The sequence below is a fragment of the Brassica napus genome, chromosome A4 (genome assembly GCF_020379485.1).
Source record: "Brassica napus cultivar Da-Ae chromosome A4, Da-Ae, whole genome shotgun sequence".
Classification (NCBI taxonomy): Eukaryota; Viridiplantae; Streptophyta; class Magnoliopsida; order Brassicales; family Brassicaceae; genus Brassica; species Brassica napus.
Window position 1 is genome coordinate 9,607,038 of NC_063437.1, and position 23,090 is coordinate 9,630,127.

A 23,090-nucleotide genomic window follows, 5' to 3' on the forward strand; every position below is an offset into this window, starting at 1 on the left:
GTCGGAATAACGCTATTCCGAGGACATACCGACGAAAAAAGTCCTCGGAAATTCATATTTCCTCGGAATTCCGTCGGAAATTTCCGACGGAATTCCGAGGAAACAAAATTCCGAGGAAACTCCGAGGACACAATGTTCATCGGAAGGTTCCTCGGAATATACCGAGGGAATTCCGATGGTCCAATCCTCGGAAGTTTCGACGAAATATTCCTCGGAATGTTTATCGGAAAATTCCGAGGAACTTTCTTCCCTCGGAATTTTCCGAGGAACGCCTTTCCCTCGGAAAATTCCGAGGAACGTCGATCCCTCGGAAAATTCCGAGGAACTTTCTTCCCTCGGAAAATTCCGACGAACGTTCTTCCCTCGGAAAATTCCGAGGGACATAAGATCCTCGGAATTTTCCGAGGGAAGAAAGATCCTCGGAATTTTCCGAGGGAAGAAAGTTCCTCGGAATTTTCCGAGGAACTCCATTCCCTCGGAATTTCGAAAAAAATTATTTTTTTTAAATTATTTTTTTTTTAAATTAAAATTTTTTAAATTTAAATTCAAAAATTTAAAATTAAAATTAAAATTGAATAAAACATAAAACATTAAAACATAGTAGATAATATTCAAAGTTAAATAAAACATTCAGAGTTTTTGGTAAAAAAAAAAAACTACGGATCTTGAATGTTCGGCAACACCTCGATCGGGTACATCCTCTTCATCATCTCCATCATCTGCTCGTTCAGCCTCTTCTGGGTCTCATAACCCGCCTGTTGAGCTGCCATATGGGTCTCCAACGCAGATATCCGATCATCCTTGTCCTTCAGCTGAGCCGTAAGAACTTCTGGATCAACATATGCCTGTGGTGCAGAAGAAGGAGCAGCCGACCGGGAGCGACGACCCAAACCGACCAAACGTCCCTTCTTCTTTGGAACCGACTGAAATATAAATAACCAAATTTAGATAATATAAATTGATGATAAAATAAAAATCAAGAAATAAATAAATTGAACTTTAAAAAAAAAAAAACTTACTGATTCAACGATTTCGTTGATTCGAACCCGGGACAAGTTGGTCGAAGCCGTCGAATCGTCATCATCGGTTTGAAGCTGAGACACTTCGTCGTACACCTGAGTTTGGACCAGGTCGACCACGTCCCTCACAAGACCATCATCAATCTGACCGGTCTTCTTGTTGGTATACGCCCTTTTCATTAGGGCGAGATCATCAACCGGCTCGCACTCATTTTCTTCCGCCTTGAAAAATAATAAATTAAACAAACATTAGAAATTTGAAAAAATGCATAAAAAATAAAATTCTGAAACTTAAATAATTGAAGAAAAAGCGGTTGAACTTACCATGCGATCCGCCAGAGTGGCAATAGATTGAGCACCCAAGTTATGCTTGTAGATGCCCTTCCTTTTACGGTCGCTCCTGCGGTTGTTGGAGTTGGTGGAAGAAGTTTCTTTCGTCTCTTCTTTATCCCAATGCTCACACAACTCCTTCTAGACCGTGTCGTTCATCGACTTTGAGACCTTTTAATTTAAAAAAAAAAGTTTAATAATATAAAAAATAGTTTAATAAATTAAAAATTGTTAATAAATTAAAAACTACCTTGTTACTTCCCACTTCTTCTTCCACTCGTACATCTGCTTCCCATAGTTGTCCATAACTTTATGGACAAAATGGTGATAGATAGAGAGCGTATCATCGGAATTCCAGTTGAATTCTTGCTGAAATAGTTTAAAAATAGTTTTTAAGCACAAAAATATAAATAGTTTAATAATTACAAAAAAAGTTTTAATAGATAAAAAATAGTTTAATAAATATAGAAAATAGTTTAATAATTACAAAAATAAATTTTAATAAATAAAAAATAGTTTAATAATTAAAAAAATAGTTTAATAATTAAAACAATAGTTTTAATAATATTTAAAATGTCTAATAAATATAGAAAATAGTTTAATAATTACAAAAAATATTTTTAATAAATAAAAAATATAAGTTAAAAATTTGAATACTTACCGCAAACTGACGAAACCACAGATGCTGCTTCTCGAGAGGGAAGTGAGTGAAAGTCGGATGTCCCTTGTCGAGGGCCGAGTACATCATACGGTTGATCCATGCACTGATCCCGTTCCCGGATCGGTTGAACCTAATAAAAAAAACAAATTATTAATAAAAAAAAGTTTAAATAAAAAATAGTTAAAAAAATAAAAGTTAAATTACCATGTTTGACCATGTCCATGTGGATACTCAGTGAGATAGGGAAGACGGTCACGACCGGGCTGTCGAACCAACTCCGCAACACTCATCACTCCCGGAGGACCCGGAGGAGTAGGTGCGGGTGCAGCAGCGGGAGCGGGAGCAGCAGGAGCGAGTAATGGAGAGGGAGATGTATGGTAGGAGCTGTGGGGCGAAACGGAATCCTGAACATGGCTGGACGAACCCCGAGACTGGCTCCCCATACCACTCCGGCTACGACGCTGGCGAGGCCGGATCTGATCATCATTAGACCTGTAAATTAAAAAAAAACAAATTTAAAAATTAGTTCTAATAATTTTAATTAAAAAAAAAACAGTTTAAATAAAAAATAGTTAAAAAAATAGTTTTTAATCACAAAAATATAAATAGTTTAATAATTAAGAAAAAAAGTTTTAATAAATAAAAAATAGTTTAAAAATTTAAAAAATAGTTTAAATCAATCCCAAAAACATTTAATAATTACGAAAAATAGTTTTAAAAAATATTTAAAATGTTAAATAATTACAAAAAATAGTTTTCATAATATTAAAAATGTTTAATAAATATAGAAATTTATATTTTATATATAAAATACATAAAACTTTTTATAACCACAAAAAATGATTTATATTTAAAAAAAAACTATTTATAACCACAAAAAAAGTTTTATAGATTTTAAAAATGTTTAATAAATATATAAATGAATTTAAAATGCAAAAAATAGATTTTATATACAAAAAACGTTTTCAATATATATATATAATTACAAATTCGATTTTTATAACCACAAAATTAATAAAAACTAAAAAAAAAATTCAAATCAAGTGAAATACATAATCAAACTCGATTTTACACAAATCTACCATTCACTCTAACAAAATCTATAAATCTCATTCCAAAATCATCAAATCTACTTAAAAACCATACAAATCTAACCTAAAAGAGTGGGATAGGGTTCTTACATGATTATGGGGGAGGATTAGGGGAGATTCACCGGAAATCGCGAGAGAGAACGGTGGAGGCGCCGGAAATCGCGAGAGGGAGGGACTGTGCGGCGCGGAGAGAAAGAGAGAAATGGGGAAGAAGATCGGGCTCGCCCAAATATTATGAGGCGTCCGACGGAAACAATCCGTCGGAATTTCCTCGGAAATATTTTATATTTCCGTCGGAATTTCCTCGGAATTCTTTGATTCAATTTTCGCGAAATATTTGGCGGCTTGGTTTACCCGGTTAAATAAAAATATTCCGAGGAACCCTGGTTCCTCGGAATACCCTCGGTAATTACCGAGGAAATTCTGAGGAACCAGGGTTTGGGGTTTTAAAACATCGATTATTTTCGCCGTATTTCATTTCTTATACAATTATAATGCATACCATTGAGGATTCTTTGTATAGATGATCATAAACCATGAAATAACACAATTTCAAAAATAATTGTAAGTATTCCCTTTACCGTTTATTAAAGTGTATAAGTGTTTCTCTTATGTTGTGTGGTTTTCGTTCAAGCAATCGTAAAAGTGTTTGTTATTGGATAAAACACCAAAGTTCCTAGTTCCAAACATCATAATCTGGTTAAGACACTTAATGAAGGTTATATACATGTTATTCAATCCGTAAAACGTTGTTTTCGGTTTAAAACCCCAAGTTCCTCGGAATTTCCTCAGAAATTTTCGAGGGAATTCCGAGGAAATCATTATCTTCGTCGGAATTTCCTCGGAAAATTCCGAGGAGATTCCGAGGAAATGGAATCTATAATCAAATCCCCAAGTTCCTCGGGATTTCCTCGGAATTTTTCGAGGAAATTCCGACGAAGACCTTACTTCGTCGGAATTCCCTCGGAAATTTCCGAGGAGATTCCAAGGAAAAGGAATCTATAATCAAGTCCCTAAATCGAGAAGATCTATTCCGAGGAAATTCCGAGGAAAACCTACCTGTCCTCGGAATTTCCTCGGTATTTATATTTAAAAAAAAAAAAAAAAGGTCGACGCTAGTCTGTTTCCGAGTCGTCATCACCAGATGAATCTGAATCTGGATCTTGGTGAAACTCTCCAATCACTGGTTCATCCTCTACGTGAACGGCGGCTTCCTCTCCGAAGTCGGTTAAATCGACTACAAGGCCAACTCCACCTAAATCTTCTGCTGCACTTAAGTTGCCGGATGTGCTTGGTTGTAGTGGGTCTTCCAGCTCAGAACTTCCCTGAACTCGGCCTCTCGGGTTGAGTCTTGTAACAGTAACCCATGGATCATCTCTGTTCCTTACCCGGGGGTACTTGATATAACAAACCTGATCGGCCTGAGAAGCAAGAATGAAAGGATCATAATATTGCAGCTTCCGTCTTGAATTTACTGATGTAACACCAAATGCATCTGTTCTCACACCTCGATCTGGAGTGTTGTCGTGCCAATCACAATAGAAAACAGTACAGCGCAATCCAACCATGCCCAAATACTTGATTTCCAAAATCTCATTTATGTGTCCGTAGTATACATCATCTCCTGATGCAGAACAAACACCAGCATCGTAAGTCGTACTCGAACGTCTCCTCTTCTGAGTTGTGAATGCATATCCTCGAGTACAAAATCTCGGATATGACTTCACAACAAAGTTTGGTCCAACGACCATCTCGCGTATCCAATCGTCAAATGTTTCACCTCTGGCCAAACCATCACTCACATAAGTAAACATCCATCCACCAAATTCTCTCTGCTTCATTTCTTCTAGTTCGTCCTCTGTGGCGTATCTATATTCGAACCGCTTTTCTGCCATGAAAATCCTTTCATATTGAAGAACATCTTCGCAGTTGGTGAGTAAATATGTTTGCAAATGACTGCGCTCCTGATCAGTAAGTCGACGGTCCTTTGGTTTTCCGCTAAGTCGTCCAACGTCTGTGAAAATGTCTGGAACCTTCCAATGATATGTTGCCCGTTCGCCTCTATCATCATGCCGAGCAGGTCTTCTGTTTTTGGTCTGAACTTCTGCTGGAAAGTAGTACTCGGCAAAGTTTGAAGTTTCTTCATTGATCATCTGTGCGACTATAGAACCTTCCACCCTACTTAAATTTTTCACCATCTTCTTCAAATGGAACATATACCGCTCATACAGATACATCCATCTATACTGCACAGGACCACCAAGTTCCAATTCTCTTACCAGGTGAATAACAAGATGCTCCATAACATCAAAAAATGAGGGAGGAAATATCTTCTCAAGGTTGCACTGAATCACGGCTATGTTAGTCTTCAAATTTTCAATACCTTCAAGAGTCACTGATCTCGTGCATAAATCGCGGAAGAAACCACTTATCCCTGCAATTGCTTCATGAACATTTCGTGGTAATAGTTCCTTGAAGGCAAACGGAAGGAGGCGCTGCATCATTACATGGCAATCATGGCTTTTCAAGCCAGTAAACTTTCCTTCCTTTCTGTCGATACAGTTACGCAAATTAGATGCGTAACCGTCTGGAAATTCCACATCGTTTGAAATCCAATCAAAGAACGCATCCTTTCCCGCTGCATCAAGTCGGTATATGGGAAAAGGAGCCCTACCACTCTCATCAACATGAAGTTCTGAACGAGCACATATATCGACTAAATCCAGTCTTGACTTCAAATTATCCTTTGTTTTACCTTGAACATTAAGGATCGTGTTCATGAGATTGTCAAAAAAGTTCTTCTCAATATGCATGACATCTAAATTATGCCTTAGTAGATGATCCTCCCAGTATGGCAGATCCCAAAAATACTTTTTTTGTGCCAGTTATGTAGGTTTCCAACACCATCTACCGGAAAATGCTCATGTCCACCGACGTCTGGCGTCCTTTCTGCACCAAAATCTCTAAGTTGTGTCTTCAAATCTTTCCCACGAATTTCCGGAGGTGGACTGTCAAAAACCCTCTTGTTCTTCGTAAACAAATTCCTACTTCTACGATATGGATGATCTGGTGGTAGAAATCTCCTGTGACAGTCAAACCAACACGTTTTCCTTCCGTGTTTTAGTTGGAAAGCATCAGTGTTATCTTGACAATATGGACATGATAGCCTTCCATGCGTTGTCCATCCAGATAACATACCATATGCTGGAAAATCACTTATTGTCCACATTAGTACTGCCCGCATTTGAAAGTTTTCTTTACACGAAACATCGTATGTTTCAGCACCTTGAGCCCATAGTTGTTGCAACTCATATATTAGTGGCTGAAGAAACACATCAAGTGATCTCTTAGGATGCTCTGGTCCGGGAACGAGAATCGAGAGAAACAAAAACTCTCGTCGCAAGCACAAGTTTGGGGGTAGGTTGTATGGTGTAAGAATGACTGGCCATAGAGAATACTGTCTTCCACTCTTGCCAAACGGGCTGAAACCATCAGTACATAATCCAAGGTAGACATTTCTTCTCTCATACGCAAAGTCGGGATACTTTGATTGGAAATGCTTCCACGCTTTTGCATCTGAAGGATGTCTGATCTCACCATCTGTTGAGTGCTCCGCATGCCATCTCATTGGTTGCGCTGTGCGTTCAGACAGATACAGCCTCTGCAACCTTTCCGTCAAAGGCAAATACCACATCCTTTTATATGGTACTGGAACTCTTCCACTCGTATCTTTATAACGAGGCTTCCCACAAAATTTGCATGAAACCCGCTGTTCATCCGCCCTCCAATAAATCATGCAGTTGTCTCTGCATACATCTATTACCTGATACGATAAACCAAGACCAGCTACGAGTTTCTGAACCTCGTAGTATGAGCCAGGAGCTACATTATCTTCGGGTAGAATACCTTTTACATAATCAGCAATCGCATCCACACAGTCTTCAGCCAAATTATAATCCGTCTTAATGCCCATCAATCTTGTAGCAGATGATAAAGCTGAATGACCATCTCTGCAACCTTCGTACAATGGTTGCTTTCCAGCATCCAACATATCATAAAATCTCCTAGCTTCGGCATTGGGTAAATCTTCCCCTCTAAAATGATCATTTACCATCTGCTCAGTACCTACACCGTAATCTACATCCGTTCTAATTGGATCTTCTAATCTAACCGCTGGCTGAGGTTCGCTAGTACTACCATGTTCATAATCAGTTTCTCCATGATGATACCAAATTTTGTAACTTCGTGTAAACCCACTCAAATATAGATGAGTCCAAACATCCCATTGTTTAATAACTTTTTTATTTTTACAATTAGAGCAAGAACATCTTAACATACCTGTTTTTGCTTCCGGTTGTCGTTGAACTAACCCCATGAATTCGGTTATACCTTGTTGGTATTCTTCCGTAAGCAATCTCGTGTTCGGATCCAAATGAGGTCGATCGATCCAAGAACGAAAATAATTTGAAGAAGACATGTTTTTTATGAATCAAATTCGTGTGTAAAGAAAGTGAGAGGGAGGATGAAGATATGGAGTGAATGAAGAGGAAGAGGGGTGCTTGTATTTATAGTTGAAATCCTGCCGACGGACCGAGGAAATTCCGACGGAATTCCGATGCAAACGGCTAGTTCGTCGGAATTTCCTCAGAATTTTTAAAATCCCCCAACGGCTCTCCAACGGCTCTCTAACGTCTATAATATTTCCTCGGAATTCATCGGTTTTTTCCGAGGAATACTAGTTTCCTCGGTATTCCGTCGGAATATTCCGACGAGATGAATTTTCCTCGGAATTCCGTCGGTATATTCCGAGGAAATTCCGAGGAAGCCAAATTTTGTGTTTCCTCGGAATTGCCTCGGAAATTCCTCCGTATATTCCAAGGAATTCATTTTCCGTCGGAACGTCCGTCAGAATACCGCTGTTTTCTTGTAGTGAGAACTCATAAACTGAGACAAACGTCGAGATTTCTATAAATGATATTTCAGAAAATGAAGGAAAAGATGAACCTCGAAGAAGCAAAAGAGCTCGAAAGGAAAAATCTTTTGGAGAAGACTTCCTAATGGCATTTTTAGTAGAAAATGCTCCAAAAACTTTGGCAGAAGCCATGACTTCACCAGAAGTTCCTTTTTGGAACGAAGCTGTCAGGAGTGAATTAGATTCGATTATGCAAAATTAATACGTACTACATAACGGATTTACCACCTGGCAGCAAAGCATCCCTTATATACTAAAGCACAAGTCACTCAACAAATCAAAATTTGACATGTGGAAAATATTTACAAAATAAAAAAATCAATTGAAAAAATAATAGTTGGAAAAAAATAACTAGCTAACGGTTTCTAAATAACAATTCCACAAATCCACGATCTTGCTCCTTTGTCCATGATCTTTTTTCCATACTTATATATTTCTCAGATCTGGAAACAAACATCTGAAAAACTCTCATCGATCATAACAAAATTAAAAGGTCTATACTCTTTTTAGTTTCAAAACTCTAATCCATAATTTGAGGCGTAGAAAACAGATGCCACCAACCTATATCCCCTCTATTTGTACGGTTTCATTGACTTTTGGAGAGCACTACATATATTTATCAAAACCAGTTTAAAGCTTGGAAGGTTCTAGAGTCAATTTGGTAGATTTGCATTGCTGGAGATATTCAACCAGAAACAAAAAGATTTTGGATAAAAAAGGAGGAAGATAGAAAGAAGACGTGGTGGGATTAGAAGAAAGGCTTTGGATAAAAGGTGAATACCCTTCCACTAATTCATTACTAAAGAATCGACTTAATTATATTGTTGTTTTCCTGTACAATAGATTGAAAACATCCTTCAGACTATGTGAGTACTTTGCTACTGCCTTAGAGTTTTAATTATTCAAATATTCAGTAAACAGTTTGTTTATGTACAATTAGGACAAGAGAAACATGACCTGTTTAAGATGGCAAAATCAATATTTCATTGGAAGGCTGCTTAAATTCTAAGACAAAATTAACATAGATACGTAGTAGCAGCTACGTGTTTGTATTATTGTAGTTCTTGCAGTAACTTTGTTTGTATTAGCAGCTACGTGTTAGTAGCAACTTTGATAACTTGATTATTTTACCGTTTGATTTGCTTTCACGATATGATGTTCTCTGTTACATATGATTCTTACTGTTTACAGATGGATATACTAAATAAATGACTAGATGTAATAAACTAAAAAGCATAGATTGCATGCTAAGAATTAGGAAAATATGGAAAAAGAACAAGACATAAAAGTAAAGCAGGAAAGCATCAAAGTAATATTTGTATCCAACAAGCTAATTAAAATAAATTTAACAAAATTTAAGAAAATCTAATTAATTATAATGTGTTAATACTTATCTCCTGATAAATCAAAGTTACATGTCATTTTTAGTTATATGTAATTAAACATTTACTTTACTTTTATTTGTAAGCCAAAACTACTCCCATGCGCAGCATGGGACCAATACTAGTTAGGGAATAAATGGATAATGACACGCAAGCCTGGTGGAAAATTCAAGTCTAGGCTTGTAGTTCAAGGATTCCGACAAAAGGAAGGCCTTGACTATTTTGATACATATTCTCTAGTGACGAGAATAACATCAATAAGACTGATGATAGCAATCGCAGCCTTAAGAGACCTAGAAATCCATCAAATGGATGTAAAAACTGCTTTTCTAAATGGTGATTTATAAGAGGAAATTTACATGAAACAACCTGAAGGTTTTGTCATTCCCGGACAAGAAGACAAAGTATGTCGACTTGTAAAGTCACTTTATGAGCTTAAACAAGCTCCTAAACAATGGCACGAAAAATTTGACAATACAATGATGTCAAATGGTTTCAAAATAAATGAATGTGACAAATGCATATACTACAAAACTACCAAAAATGCGTATGTTTTGCTATGTCTATATGTAGATGATATGCTCATTATTGGAAGCAATAAAGACATTATTAATCAAACAAAGAACATGCTCAAAGGGAGATTTGAGATGAAAGACTTGGGATTAGTAGATGTAATTCTCAGGGTTAAAGTCACAAGAAATTCAAAGAGAATTATCTTAACCCAATCTCATTATGCTCAAACAATATTAGAGAGATTTAAAAATTACTCTAATAGTACGGCAAAACCTCCATTAGATCCCCAAATGCACTTGACAAAGAATTCAGGTGAAGCGGTTTCACAAAACGAGTACGCACGTGTGATCGGAAGTCTCATGTACTTGACAAATTGTACTAGACCAGATCTAGCGCATGCAGTAAACGTACTTAGTCGATATACAAGTAATCCAGGTCATACACACTGGAAAGCTATAACGAGGGTACTCAATTACTTGCGCTACACCAAAGATTTTGGGCTTCACTATGGTAAAGAACCATCAGTTTTAGAAGGATACAGTGATGCTAACTGGATATCAGATTCTAAAAACTCAAAATCCACGAGTGGATATGTCTTTACACTAGGAGGAACAGCAATATCATGAAAATCTACCAAACAAACAGTGTTAGTCAGATCAACCATGGAATCTGAGTTCATAGCCTTATACAAAGCAGCAGAAGAAGCTGAATGGCTTAGAAATTTTTTGGAAGATATTCCTATGTGGGAGAAACCTGTGCCAGCTATACGCATACATTGTGATAGTCAATCAGCTATAGCTCGGGCTGAGAATAATCTTTACAATGGTAAATCTCGTCACATCAGAAGACGACATAAAACCATTAGACAACTTATCTCAACTGGTGTAATCACAATAGACTACATCAAATCGGCTGACAACCTAACGGATCTATTTACTAAAGGTTTGCCACGAGATGTAGTTGTTAAATCATCAAAAGGAATGGGTTTAAAGCCTATAACGAATGAGGATGCTTAACTGCAACCCTACCTATCATGACTGGAGATCCCAAGATGTAGGTTCAAAGGGAAAACAAAATCAAACAGAATCTAATCAAAGCACTTGAGACAAAGAAGTCTCTTCCCAGCTCCTAAGATGATAAAAGTGCTGACGAATGTGTAAAGGATAAGCATAAGCTTTTAATGATGCCATAGCTTCTGAGCGGAGTATTACTTAATACTTCTCATGGTCAATCACCTAATGAGTGTGAAATGGGGCCGTTTCTAGGAGAATGAATGCAAGGCTATATTCTCTAAGTTCACTCATGAAAACCAGGAATAGTTCAGGGCCACAATGAACACAATAGAGAACTAAGTTCTACGAGAAAATGAAGCTGCGTTATGCATGTTGTCTCGGTTTACATAAAACACTGGTTGGTTCAAGACATCATGTTCACCTTCTGGTAAAGTAAACCCGACATATATTAACTATGAGTGGTTCAAGGCTTAAAAATGCCACCAACTCAAACACAGTGAATTTTTCGCAAACACTCTCGATAAGTCTGTCTAGTCTAGTCAGGATTAGAATATGTATAGTTTTTAGAGTCTATCGAGTCTGCATTTAGTCTACATATGTTTAGAGTCATTTCTATTCATGTGGGGGATTGTTGGGCCTAATTATTAAGCCTAATGGATCAAATAATATATGGCAAAATGTGAAAACGAAATGGGCCTACGGGTTCTTATAAAAAGCCTTGCTGGCTTTAATGAAATGAAGTTAACAACATCCCACATCGGTTGGGAGAGTTGATTTTGAGGAGTATATATATGTCTTCATGACATGAGAGGTTAAACAGCTCAGAGGAAGAGAGAGCTCCCCACGCGCGCCGCCGCCGCCGTCCGGCCGGCTCGGCTCGGCGTGGGCTTGGGCTTGGGTGGAGGGCCTTAGGCCCGATAAGAACTATTCTTTTTGGACCAAGTTAAGCTCAACGTTTTGCCATTTATTTCGAGAAAAAACAGCATACAATTTTATTTAAAACGACAAATAGTTTGTCTAAAAATTAAAAACGTCATGCATGTTATCTTCTCGAAAATTTAAAACGAGATAAGAGAGAGTCTTGAGGAAGAAGTTTCGGAACTCAATTTTCCTCGATCTCCGCGAGATTCTCGCCCACGTGCAGCAGCTGTTGCGGGAAGTGGGTCGTCTCCGTCTCTTTAAATATCGTCTCTCCTCTTCCTTCATTTCTCAACTTTTTCACATCGAAACCAGCATCAAAATTCCCTTAGCGTAAGTCATAAAAACGAGAGTGTTTCGTAGAGTTTATAGTTCGATAGGGCGATCACGAGTGAGACGTGATTCGTCTGCCATGGTTGTATCCTGGGACTCTATATTCGTACAGTCCCGTCTCACTAACGGAGCGAACATTTTGAGTTAAGGAAAGAGATCATATCTCGCCTCCATGTCTCGTTGCGAATACGATTTCTTATCGTTCTCGTATTCGTTTTCTATATTCGTCTATTTCCTTAACTTCGCTTTTATTATATCGTTTACATCAGTCCGGTTTACCGGCTTTTACATAGTATACATATCCAGCTTACTCCAGACTCCTTAACAAGCCTCTTCTTCATCAAAGAATGCACTCTCGCCACAATGCCCCACTCTTTTGAACTTGGAATGAAAATTAGATAAGAATGTCCTACTTATGCGCTTCCTTCCCTAATCCATGATGTGAGAATCCACTTATCATATTGTTCCAAGTAACTATGTTTCTAAATATCATGCGTGAGAACGCTTTCCACGCATCCTCCAAGCTACCACTTTTAGCGTGCCTATAACCACATTTGCCATACATGTTGATGAGTGCACCACTTGTATCAACATCACAGTTGAAACCAAGCCTTACCCATTCGGCTATAATCCACACCAAGAAACCACATTTCTCTCAGACATTTAATCGAACAACTTGCCTGCACGAACAATTTTCCCGCATTTTATATAGAAACTGAGATCTAACGAGCGTGCATCGATTCTCCAGTCCTCAGATAACTTGATTCAGCTCATTCTTTCAAAAGATCGTTACGCTGATTAAACCGTGGAAGAGCTTCAACTGGTCTGGATAATAAAGACGCAAGCCTGTTCTGTTTCCTCTTTACCAGTCCTTGTCGAGCACAGATAAGAAGAATAAGCTCTGTTTCACTCAGGCCTGGGCATTCGGGTCGCCGGGTCGAGTTCGGATCGGATCCTTTCGGGTTCGGATTTTTTGGGTCTAAGAGTTTATGATTCAATAGGGTAATTTCAAATTCTCGGTTCCGGGTCGGTTTGGATCGTGCCGGATCCGGATCGGATCGGATCTTAGATAGTTAGACCCATTCGGGTAATTAAAATTTATCGGTTCGGATTCGGTTCGGTTTCGGGTCGGGTTCGGTTCGGATCCGATCTAAAAAGACCTAAAAATACAAAAAAAAATATTTGAAAATATTTATATATCCGAAAATATTCAAAATTTTATTCAAAATTTGTGTTTTCATTATATTAAAATGTGTATATATACTAAACTATGCGAGATACAACATCAATTCTTTGTCTCCTAATGGTTGACCCCTAAGTTTTCTAGACAAATAACCTGTGTTCGAGTTTGCCTTGATGCATTTAAATTAATTTACATTATTAATTCAGGTACCCATCGGGTTTGGGTCGGGTCGGGTCCAAGACCCGCAGGTCGGTTCCTATCTGAACCGGGTTTTTTCGGATCGGGTCTTCGGGTCCGGGTAAAATGCCCAGGCCTAGTTTCACTATAAAATTTCCGGTTTATTTTCGGTTTAAACTTTACGATTTGGTTAGACTGGAAATCAGATTCCGGTATGGAAAGATTTGTAAGAAGACCAAACGCATTTATTTGGAAAATCTTCAAAGATTCTCCCATATTTTTTCACCTCTGTCGGATCTTTGATCTTCACTTCAAAGGATGAGTGTGAAGAGAGTAGGGCTTCCATTGATGAATGTCGTTAAGCTTAGAGGAACACCGATTCTGCAGCAGCTGCTTCTAGAAGAAAGGCTTCTTCGATCTTCCTCTGCTAATTGGTGTATCGTTAACGATGGAACCAATCTCCCTAACATTGTCATGGGTTTGTCTGGGTAACCAAAGCTTCTTCTCCTAAAACCTTTACACAGTAGTATGCTTTGGTTAGAATCTCACATTGTAGTTCACAGCTATTGCTAAAGATATGACTTTTGAGAATGTGAAAGTGTTGATCTTTTTTAACACAGGAAGACTTGTGAGCTTGTTGAGCTTGAACCCGTTATAAGAGATGGAGTACCGGTGATTAAGCGGTTTACTGGAGGAGGAACTGTGGTTGTTGACGAAAACACTCTTTTCGTGAGTTTGATTTGCAATAGAAATGATGTTCCAGATGTCCAGCCTTATCCACGATCTGTCATGGCTTGGAGTGGTTCCTTGTATAGTCAAGTGTTTAACGGGATTGGTGATTTTCAGCTACGCGAGAACGGTTTGTATGCTGGAGACTGATGAATGTTTCTTTAGTTTTTGTTGTGTTTTTTTTATGTTGACACATTGAAACTTTTTCTGATTTTCAGATTATGTTTTTGGTGATCGTAAGTTTGGTGGGAATGCTCAGTCGATAACGAGGAATAGATGGATTCATCATACGTCCTTTCTATGGGACTATAGTGAGAGTAACATGGCTTACCTTAAGCTTCCTTCAAGAGTGCCTCAGTACCGGCTTGTAAGAAGATTCCTATTTTCTTTTCACTCAAAATAATTAAGTTATTGATCAAAGTCCTACTTCGTTCTGAGTATTTCAGGAAAGAGACCACACAGATTTTGTATGTAGAATGAAGGACTATATTGAAAGAGCTGGGTTTATAGAGAAAACCATAAAGGCTGTGGGAACACAATTCATGTTGAAGGAACTTAGCTTCGATGAGATCGATGATTCTTGCAGAGAGCACTTAGAAACCACTAGACTTCTCACACTGGATGAGCTCAAAGAAACGTTGGCAAAAACAACTCAGAATGAGAGTATTGCTCAAGCTGTTTAAGTGTTTTAATACTCTTGATCCTTTAGCTTTCTGTTTGAGATTCAAGTTTTTGGGTGTGGATAAATGTGGACTGGTGATTAAAACACGAAAATTAGATTGTCTTTCACTGCTTATACAAATGCAACCTTGTTATGTTTAATGCTTCATAGAGTCATAATCACATCGATTAAGGTTACAATTAGAAAGCTCTTAATTAGTTTCTTCAAGAAGCTCCAACCCCGAGAAAGTCTATAAACCTTGGGGGTGTAGTGGTCATTGTATTTTCTGCTCCTGATGTTGACAGTGCTGAGGTTGGTGGTGATGATGATGGTTGAGAGTTGGAGAGATACCGTGTGAGTAGTTCCACTGAATCTGCAGGGAAGGTAGAGAAGCCATGTTGATGATGATGATGATGGCCCAAGTACTGCATTGACATGCGCATAGAACAATACTCTTCTAGTAGAAACTGATCTCTGAGGTTAGCACTTTCCTCTTTTGGCATCTTCCAGCTGTAGTTATTGAACTCTGTACTTTCATCACCTACACTTCCTGTAAACCACATAATCAAACCCATGAATTTTATGCATCACAACAACTAAATCCACACAATCAACAGAGATAAAAAATCTTCACTGTTGAAGATATAAAGAAATGCATGAGATTATCAGAAATTTGTTAGGAGACACAAACCAGGAAACAGGTTGAAGGATGGTAGTAGATGCAGGGGAGTGATTTCATCTGGAGAAGGAGTCTGTCTCTTCCTTGACTTTGAGTAAGAAATTGATTGTTTCCTCAACTTTCTTGCCATGAGAATGTGCCAGTGATTCTTCACTGCATTGTCTGTTCTTCCAGGGAATAGCTTAGCAATCAAAGACCATTTGTTACCAAATGTTCTATGAACTGCAAGTAGCTTCTCTTCTTCCTCTTCACTGAAGGCACTCTTGATAATCCTTGGATCCAGCTGGTTAAACCACCTCAGTCTGCAACTCTTTCCTTCATACACACAGACCAAAGAAAAAAAGAGAGGAAGGTTTTAACTTTCAGAAACCTGAAGAGTATACAAGAGAGAAGAGGAATGTAACTGGTTTTTGTTTACCTGTTCTTCCTTGCATCTTCCTTGCAATGTGGTTCCACTTCTTAGGACCAAACACACCCACAAGCTCTTTGAGCTTGAAATCCTCAGAAGGTTTCCAATGACCTCTAGTACAAACCTTAGACAGTTGCTTCTTCTTGTTCTCTTGATGCATCATCTTTCTTTTATTACAGAGCTCTCTTAATGATGATGCATTGTTGTCTCCAAGCCCATTAAATGGTACTCTGCAATGGGAGACGTCACAAGGGTATTTAGGGAATTCCATCCGAGTCTTCTTCAAGTTGTTTTCCTTAAAACCATGTACATAAACCATAATATACATAGACAGACACATGAATACATACATATATGTTTTGTTGTGGTATTATTCGGTGATGGCTATATCTAAAAATGGAAACCTGAGGAGAGAGAAGAAGAAGAGGAAGAAAAGCCACACACGCACACACATCTTTCATGGTTGCTCTCTTCAGAACAGTTTCAGTTCTCTGACAAAGTTTTTTGACTTGTTCCAACATTAATTCTCTATATATTCCCCCACGCTTTACCACATCTATGTATATTGTATATTGTTTTCTTTTTCAACTTTTTAATCATGTTATATATATTTTAATATTTCTTGTTACATGTTTTCTAAGAAAAAGCTGACCATGAAGAAAAATAATAGATAATGTAGTGCATTGTGTGTTTGGCTGATTTATTTTCTAGTGAACATTGAAATCTAAGGTGGTGTTATTGAATTGGGTAATTTAATAGAATTGAGTGGAATTTAAATTCACACCTAAATCTAGTGTTATTGGATTGAGTATTTGGTAAATAGAAACACCTCCTAAGTATCTTACAGATTGTTGGACAAAAAAAGGAAAAAAAAATGTTATAGATCAATGAAGAGAATTTTTTGTAGTGCACTTTTTTTTTTTTTAACATTCTTATCTTTTGTTATTGCCTATCGTTTTTTCGAATATTAGTTTCCAATTTCCAATCATTTGAATATATGAGTTTTGTTACGAATCAATGTCGATTTTTTTTCTTAAACCTTGTCGTCTGAATGATAAAGAGGAGAAATCTATGTAAACAGACACTTCTAAAGAAAATGTATAATGAAAATATGAATTGTAATTGTCTTAGAGATATGTGTACTTGTCCTCACTATCCTAAGAATGAAAACTAAATCTTTATAAGAAACTAGAAATGCCTTTTTAGTTTATAAAATCTCAAATTCATTTAAGTTTAGAAAATTGTTTTTTATACAATATTTATGATTTTTTAAGAAAATTAACTTTACATTTTTTTTGGTAGAAAAGTTAACTTGTCTTTACATAAACTCACGAACCCAATTATTATATGTAACGGCAATGCAAATTTAAACATTTCGTCAACTACAATCCAAAATTCAAATTAGCGTTATAACTTTTTCGAAGTGGAATTAAATTATATTCAAACAAAAAAAAACGGTTTTACAATACTACTAAATGGACTCTTAAAGAAGATAAGAAAGAAAGCGTTTCTAGTGAGGTGTTGTCTTGGCTTTTAAGTAGTTTGACGTTAAACTGCAACCATAGGCTTGATTCATTTGCTTGGTCGCCCATTGATCAACTTAATGTGAGGCGATTACTTGTATTCTTATCGTTGCGTTTGGCAAGGGGCAAAGGTGCCCGAGGATTTTGATTCTACCACTGAGCCCATGCCATATCTGATACAGAGTTAATTAGAATACTAACAGAATATGAATCATGAATGTAGTGGGTTGATAAAAAAAACTGGTTATGGTTGTGGAGAGATTGAATGAGTTGATCACATGACGTTGTAATAGATTTAAAATGGCTGAGGGTTAGGTGACCCCATAGTCCTGCAATAAAAACACAAACAAAGAATAGATGACCTCTTAGCTCCGGAAAAAAACATAATATGCATCCACTTTACTGTTTCTGATTCCAATACGCATTTATCTTTTACCATCGTCGTTTGCATTCAAACCAATGGCCGAAGATAACTCAACTTGACCCAAGCTTTAGATATGTAAATGACATTTCATTCAATCCAATGGCAAAATATTTGGTTTTAGATACTTGGCTAATCGTTTGGTAAATTATACTTTAAAAACCACATCCGGATTACATATTGGATCACAGAGTTTATCGGTTCGACCGCTGATCCAGTAAATAAAAGCACTGATTTAAATGCAAATATTTTTTTAAACATAAAAATTCTTTCAAATTAATAAAACATCTGTAAAATTGTTAATACAATTTTTCACCACAAAATATTCTGCGTTTTGAAAGTATGGATCAAAATTAAAATCTATTTTCACTATAGTTTTTTAAAATATTTTAAACTAATAAATAATGTAATATTTTAATTATGGTCATTCTTGGTTACTATCATATGGATCATGATTGTTTTTTTTTGTTAATTTATCTATATGGTAAAGTAGATTTATTGTAAAGTTAAAAATATTACTATTTTAGTTTATGTGAATATCTTATAATAAAATCTTTAAAATTTTGTATTATAATGTATATATTAATATTTATTGTGCAATATCTTCTATTTTATCTTTATTTATAAAATTAGATTTATCTAAATTTATTTTCACTGTAGTAATTATATATATATATATATATATAAAAATATATATATATGAAAATTCATAAGTAATTAAGCATCTAGTTGTCATTCTATCTACCATTTTAGTTGAAACATCAATATAATTTTGTTACCATTAATTGATTGTATGATGTTATGCATGACATTATAAATGAAGTGTTTTGCTTACAATATATTTTCAATTTTTCTCTTTGAAGTTTTATGTCTTCTTTATTTTAATAATTTTTATTTATATATCCCATATTTGTTAAATGCAGTATATACTCATGTATTAAATTATTATTTAATATAATTTATTGTTAATGTTTTTAGTTTGCTTAGGTTAAACTCGATTTGAAATTATGTTTCGAGTGAGGAAGATAAACTCGATTTGGAATTTTTCTTAAATGAAATGTTTTTTTCAAAAAATGGCGTTGTATTGGGTATAAGGAATGTTACTCGAGTTTAAGTCTTGACTTATTCGAGTTTTTTAAATGGCCGAGTCAACAAAAAATGAAATTTAAAACGGCAAATATCTAAAAATTGAGAACTATTTTGGCTCAAACATGAGTTGGAGGTTTTTTGGCTTTAATTTTAAAATTTAGGATTTTAATGGCTATTTCCTCTAATTATGTATGATTTTTATTTTTACAATATTTAATGATTTATTTTAGTATTTAACTTTGAGAAAATCATCAACCTAATCATGCTATGTAACGGCAATGCAAACAAACAATATCAGTTATCTAAAATACAAAATTTGAACTAGCATTACAGTTTTGAATGAATATTAAACTATATTCAAACATAAAACTGTTTTAAAATACTAGTTTATATGAATGTTTAAAAGAATAAGAAACTTGAGCGTTTTGAGTGAAAAAGGCTATCTTGGCGTTTTAGTAGTTTTCAAGTAAAACCACATATGTGGACGTTATTCAATTGCTTGGTATTAGGGCTCTTCAATATGGTAAAACCGAACCGTACCGAACCGAAATAGACAATATGGTTTGGTTTTGGTATATACCATATAAACCGAATGGATATAATTTTATAAAAACCGTAGGATTTGGATATGGTTTGGTATATAACCGATTAAACCGAATAAACCGAACAAAACCGATTAAAAGTAGAAACATGTAAATATGTATCTATTTTAAAACAATACATGAAAATCTATTTGTTACATAAGTTAAATTTGTGTTAATAACTATTACCATAATTTTATAGTAATAAAAAACTTTAATTTGTAAAACACTTGAACTATAACTAAATAACAATAAATCGCAATTCATACATCTTATTTTCTAAGTTTTTTTTTTGATCTTTTTGATTTATTTTAGTCTTCACTTAATTAATATGAAGATTATAAATTTGATGGACAATAATTAATGGAAAATTTTCAATTGAAAAAGCATGACTTTAATGAACACTAAATATGGAAGAGTGGAAAAACTTTTCTTTTATGTTTCTGTTTTGTTTCATATTTTTATTTTCAAAATTTCAAGCTTTGATTTTAGTTATAGAATTGATTATTTTATTTGATGGTAGAAGCATTTTTATTTTTTTTGTTCATCTATTTGAACATGTAATATATTTTTAATAAATGATTGTATTGACAATATGACTCTAAAATTTATATAATATGATCTCAAACAAAATAATTATGTTTTTGGTATAAAACCGAATAAACCGAAAACCGACGGTATATAAACCGAACCGAACCGATGTAAATATGGATTTAGAATGGTAGTTATATTTTACTAACCGAAAAAAACCAAACCGAAACCGAACCGATATCCGGATTGAACACCCCTACTTGGTATACTATTGATCAAATTGAGTTGAGGAGATTACTTGTATTCTTGATGATGAGTTTAATGAGGTGCACATGCGCCAGAGTTCTTTTACTATGTCTTCTACCAATGTGCTTGTGACATATGTGACGTAGAGTAAGTTGAAATATTAACGAAATATGAAGTTGTAAGTTGATAAAAACTAGTATTGGAAGAGTAGAATGAGTCGATCCCAAGATGATGTAGATCAATTTAAACAAGCATAAATGTTTTTTAGGTGTAAATATTAAGTTTTATACCAAATTTTCTTTGTGACAAAAGATACATAAAGAACTAGCAACAGCTGAAATTTAAATCCAATGCAACAATGGAGATGAGACAGAAAAAACAACTCCTAATGATCTAGCGACAGTGCGACACTGACACTTGTTATAGCAAAGAGCAAGCTGGGTTGAGAAAGAAACATCTGATAAACCATAAGACCACATTTTGGTAGATATATATTGGCTTGCCTGCAACGCTACTCGAAATGATTGGACTCATTCCCACGCAGCTTCGTCAAACCTAGTCATTGGAGTTCAAGTGTCAGTCCCACCACCGGTAGGAAGAAACACAAAGCACAAAGAGCATCCAATTGCACTTGCCCTTACAAACCCTTTGTGGCGCCATCTGGCTAGTCCCAAAAACACCGGGAGTCATACTTATTGGACTTGTCTTCAGAAGTAAATGGGAGCCAAGCGGAAAATCAGGTGAACCAAAAACCTTCCTAACTTGTCATAAATCTTCCTAACTTGTAAAAAAGACCCATGAACCAACATCTTGTCATAAATCTTCCTAACTTGTAAAAAAGACCGAATTTTAGCACAACACAGTGAACCAAAAATCCCGTGAGCGACAAACAAACTTTTTCACTATTTAGAGTTGGGCCCATTATGTGCTTTGAAGTCAAGTCCACTAATTAGGATTTCAAAACCCACTGCTACAAAAAAGAAATTTAAAATTTTAGTTGGATTTTCGTTTTGATTCGCTAGGCTATTATAGATTTTTGGTAAGTTCAACGAAGTCTTTAATCCATATTTAATGGGAAGTCTTGTTTCTCTTTTGAGAAGAATATACAAATGGATTCACCGAGTTAGATTTCATCATCCTCTTCTATTGAGAAGAGTTTATCACCACCATTCATAATTTTTATGAAAGAAGATATTCTCTCGGTATCAATACTAAACTCTTGTTTCAGTTTACTCACTATTTTATCATCTTGCGTAGCAGTCTCTATGGTATCTAAAAATGCAGTTGAGAATACCTTTGTTCTTCTTGTAGATGAGGACTGACATCCTGCACCACATCCAGCGCCGGCTCAAGGGTAAGGGCGAACAGTACACTCGTCTGAGGTCCACCTTACAATCAAATAAATTTAATGACAAAAAAACCCTAATTTTTGTTTTTTTTTTCTAATAGGGGCTTCTTAATTTTTTTATATATCTATAATTCATTAAAAAAAATTTGTCCAAGGGCCCAATAAGAGCTTTAACTGGTGGTCATGACCACATCTTTAGGTGATTATGTTTCAGCTGTGTGATTTTGTCGCGAAAGACTCCATCGATGCATCTAAGCTTTAGCTCGAATTCACGTCATTATTTCAGTTTATGTTCTTGGTCCAAGAGGATTGATAACTCCTCTTGTTTTTGTAATCACAAAGCTTAAAATTTCTAATGAAGAAAGTTGTGTTCTAAAAAAAAATATTTAGGCATTGCAGCTTTAAATTATGTGCACTTCTTCCACTCATTTGTTCCTTTGTTATGCGAATCCTTTTGTAGTAATTTTTTTCTATTTACTCTCGACCGATCTCCATAGGTGTGTATCAACTGCATTGTTCTCTTCTTATTCTATCTGTTTCATCCTCGATTAGGTTTAAGATGTTGAGCCGATGTGTTGGTTTGTGGTAGCAAACTATTGTTGCCACACTTTACGAGCTGCTATTCCAAGATTTATATTATTATTTTGTTCCCGTTATGTCATACAATCTGCCAAAGAGAGGACCGATTATTAAACCATAAACAAGTAAATTCATCATTTTCAGTTTGGATCTTATTAAACTCTTTGGCTGTATTTTCGGTATTTCAATAATTTTCTCCACATCAGTAAACTTTCCCATATATCTTCTACATTCCAAAAATTAGTAAACTAGACTTCTAATATAATGATTTATACTAATGTGCAGTGTTTAATTGTGTACTAGGTGTTTTATCCGCACTAGCGGGCTTAATAATTTTCCAAAAATTGTAAATAGATATATTACCAATTAAAAACTATTAGAATAAATTATTTTCCTGATTTTGAAATATTTTATAATTAATAAAATATTAAATTTTTATACAAGATATTTATTTATTTTAATAAAATATATTTTATTACGTAAATTAAACTTGAAAACATTCATACAAGGATTTATATTTATTTTTTAAAATATTTTAAAATATTTTTGGATAATATAATATATAATCTTTTTAGGTAATGATGATTATCAAATTAATGAAATTCATTTTAAATTTATGGGTAATTATATATATTAGGTGTTTTGTCCGCACTTGCGGACATAATAATTTTACAAAAATTATAAACAGATATATTATCAATT

The 23,090-nt window shown here is 35.4% G+C and overlaps 2 protein-coding genes across 2 annotated transcripts; one reads left to right on the forward strand and one right to left on the reverse strand.

The window, feature by feature from the left end:
* Positions 1-13,802: 13,802 nt before the first annotated feature.
* BNAA04G09520D lies at positions 13,803-15,143 on the forward strand. Its single transcript, XM_013891303.3, has 4 exons — positions 13,803-14,080; positions 14,213-14,451; positions 14,540-14,688; positions 14,768-15,143. The coding sequence occupies exons 1-4, from the start codon at positions 13,911-13,913 to the stop codon at positions 15,002-15,004; spliced, it is 795 nt and encodes a 264-aa protein (XP_013746757.1). The 5' UTR covers positions 13,803-13,910; the 3' UTR covers positions 15,005-15,143.
* Positions 15,082-16,510, reverse strand: LOC106449565 (transcription factor MYB54-like). Its single transcript, XM_013891304.3, has 3 exons — positions 16,080-16,510; positions 15,674-15,976; positions 15,082-15,532 (listed from the first exon to the last, which is right to left on the reverse strand). Exons 1-3 carry the CDS (start codon positions 16,420-16,422, stop codon positions 15,207-15,209), a joined length of 972 nt encoding a protein of 323 aa, XP_013746758.3. The 5' UTR covers positions 16,423-16,510; the 3' UTR covers positions 15,082-15,206.
* Positions 16,511-23,090: the final 6,580 nt, after the last annotated feature.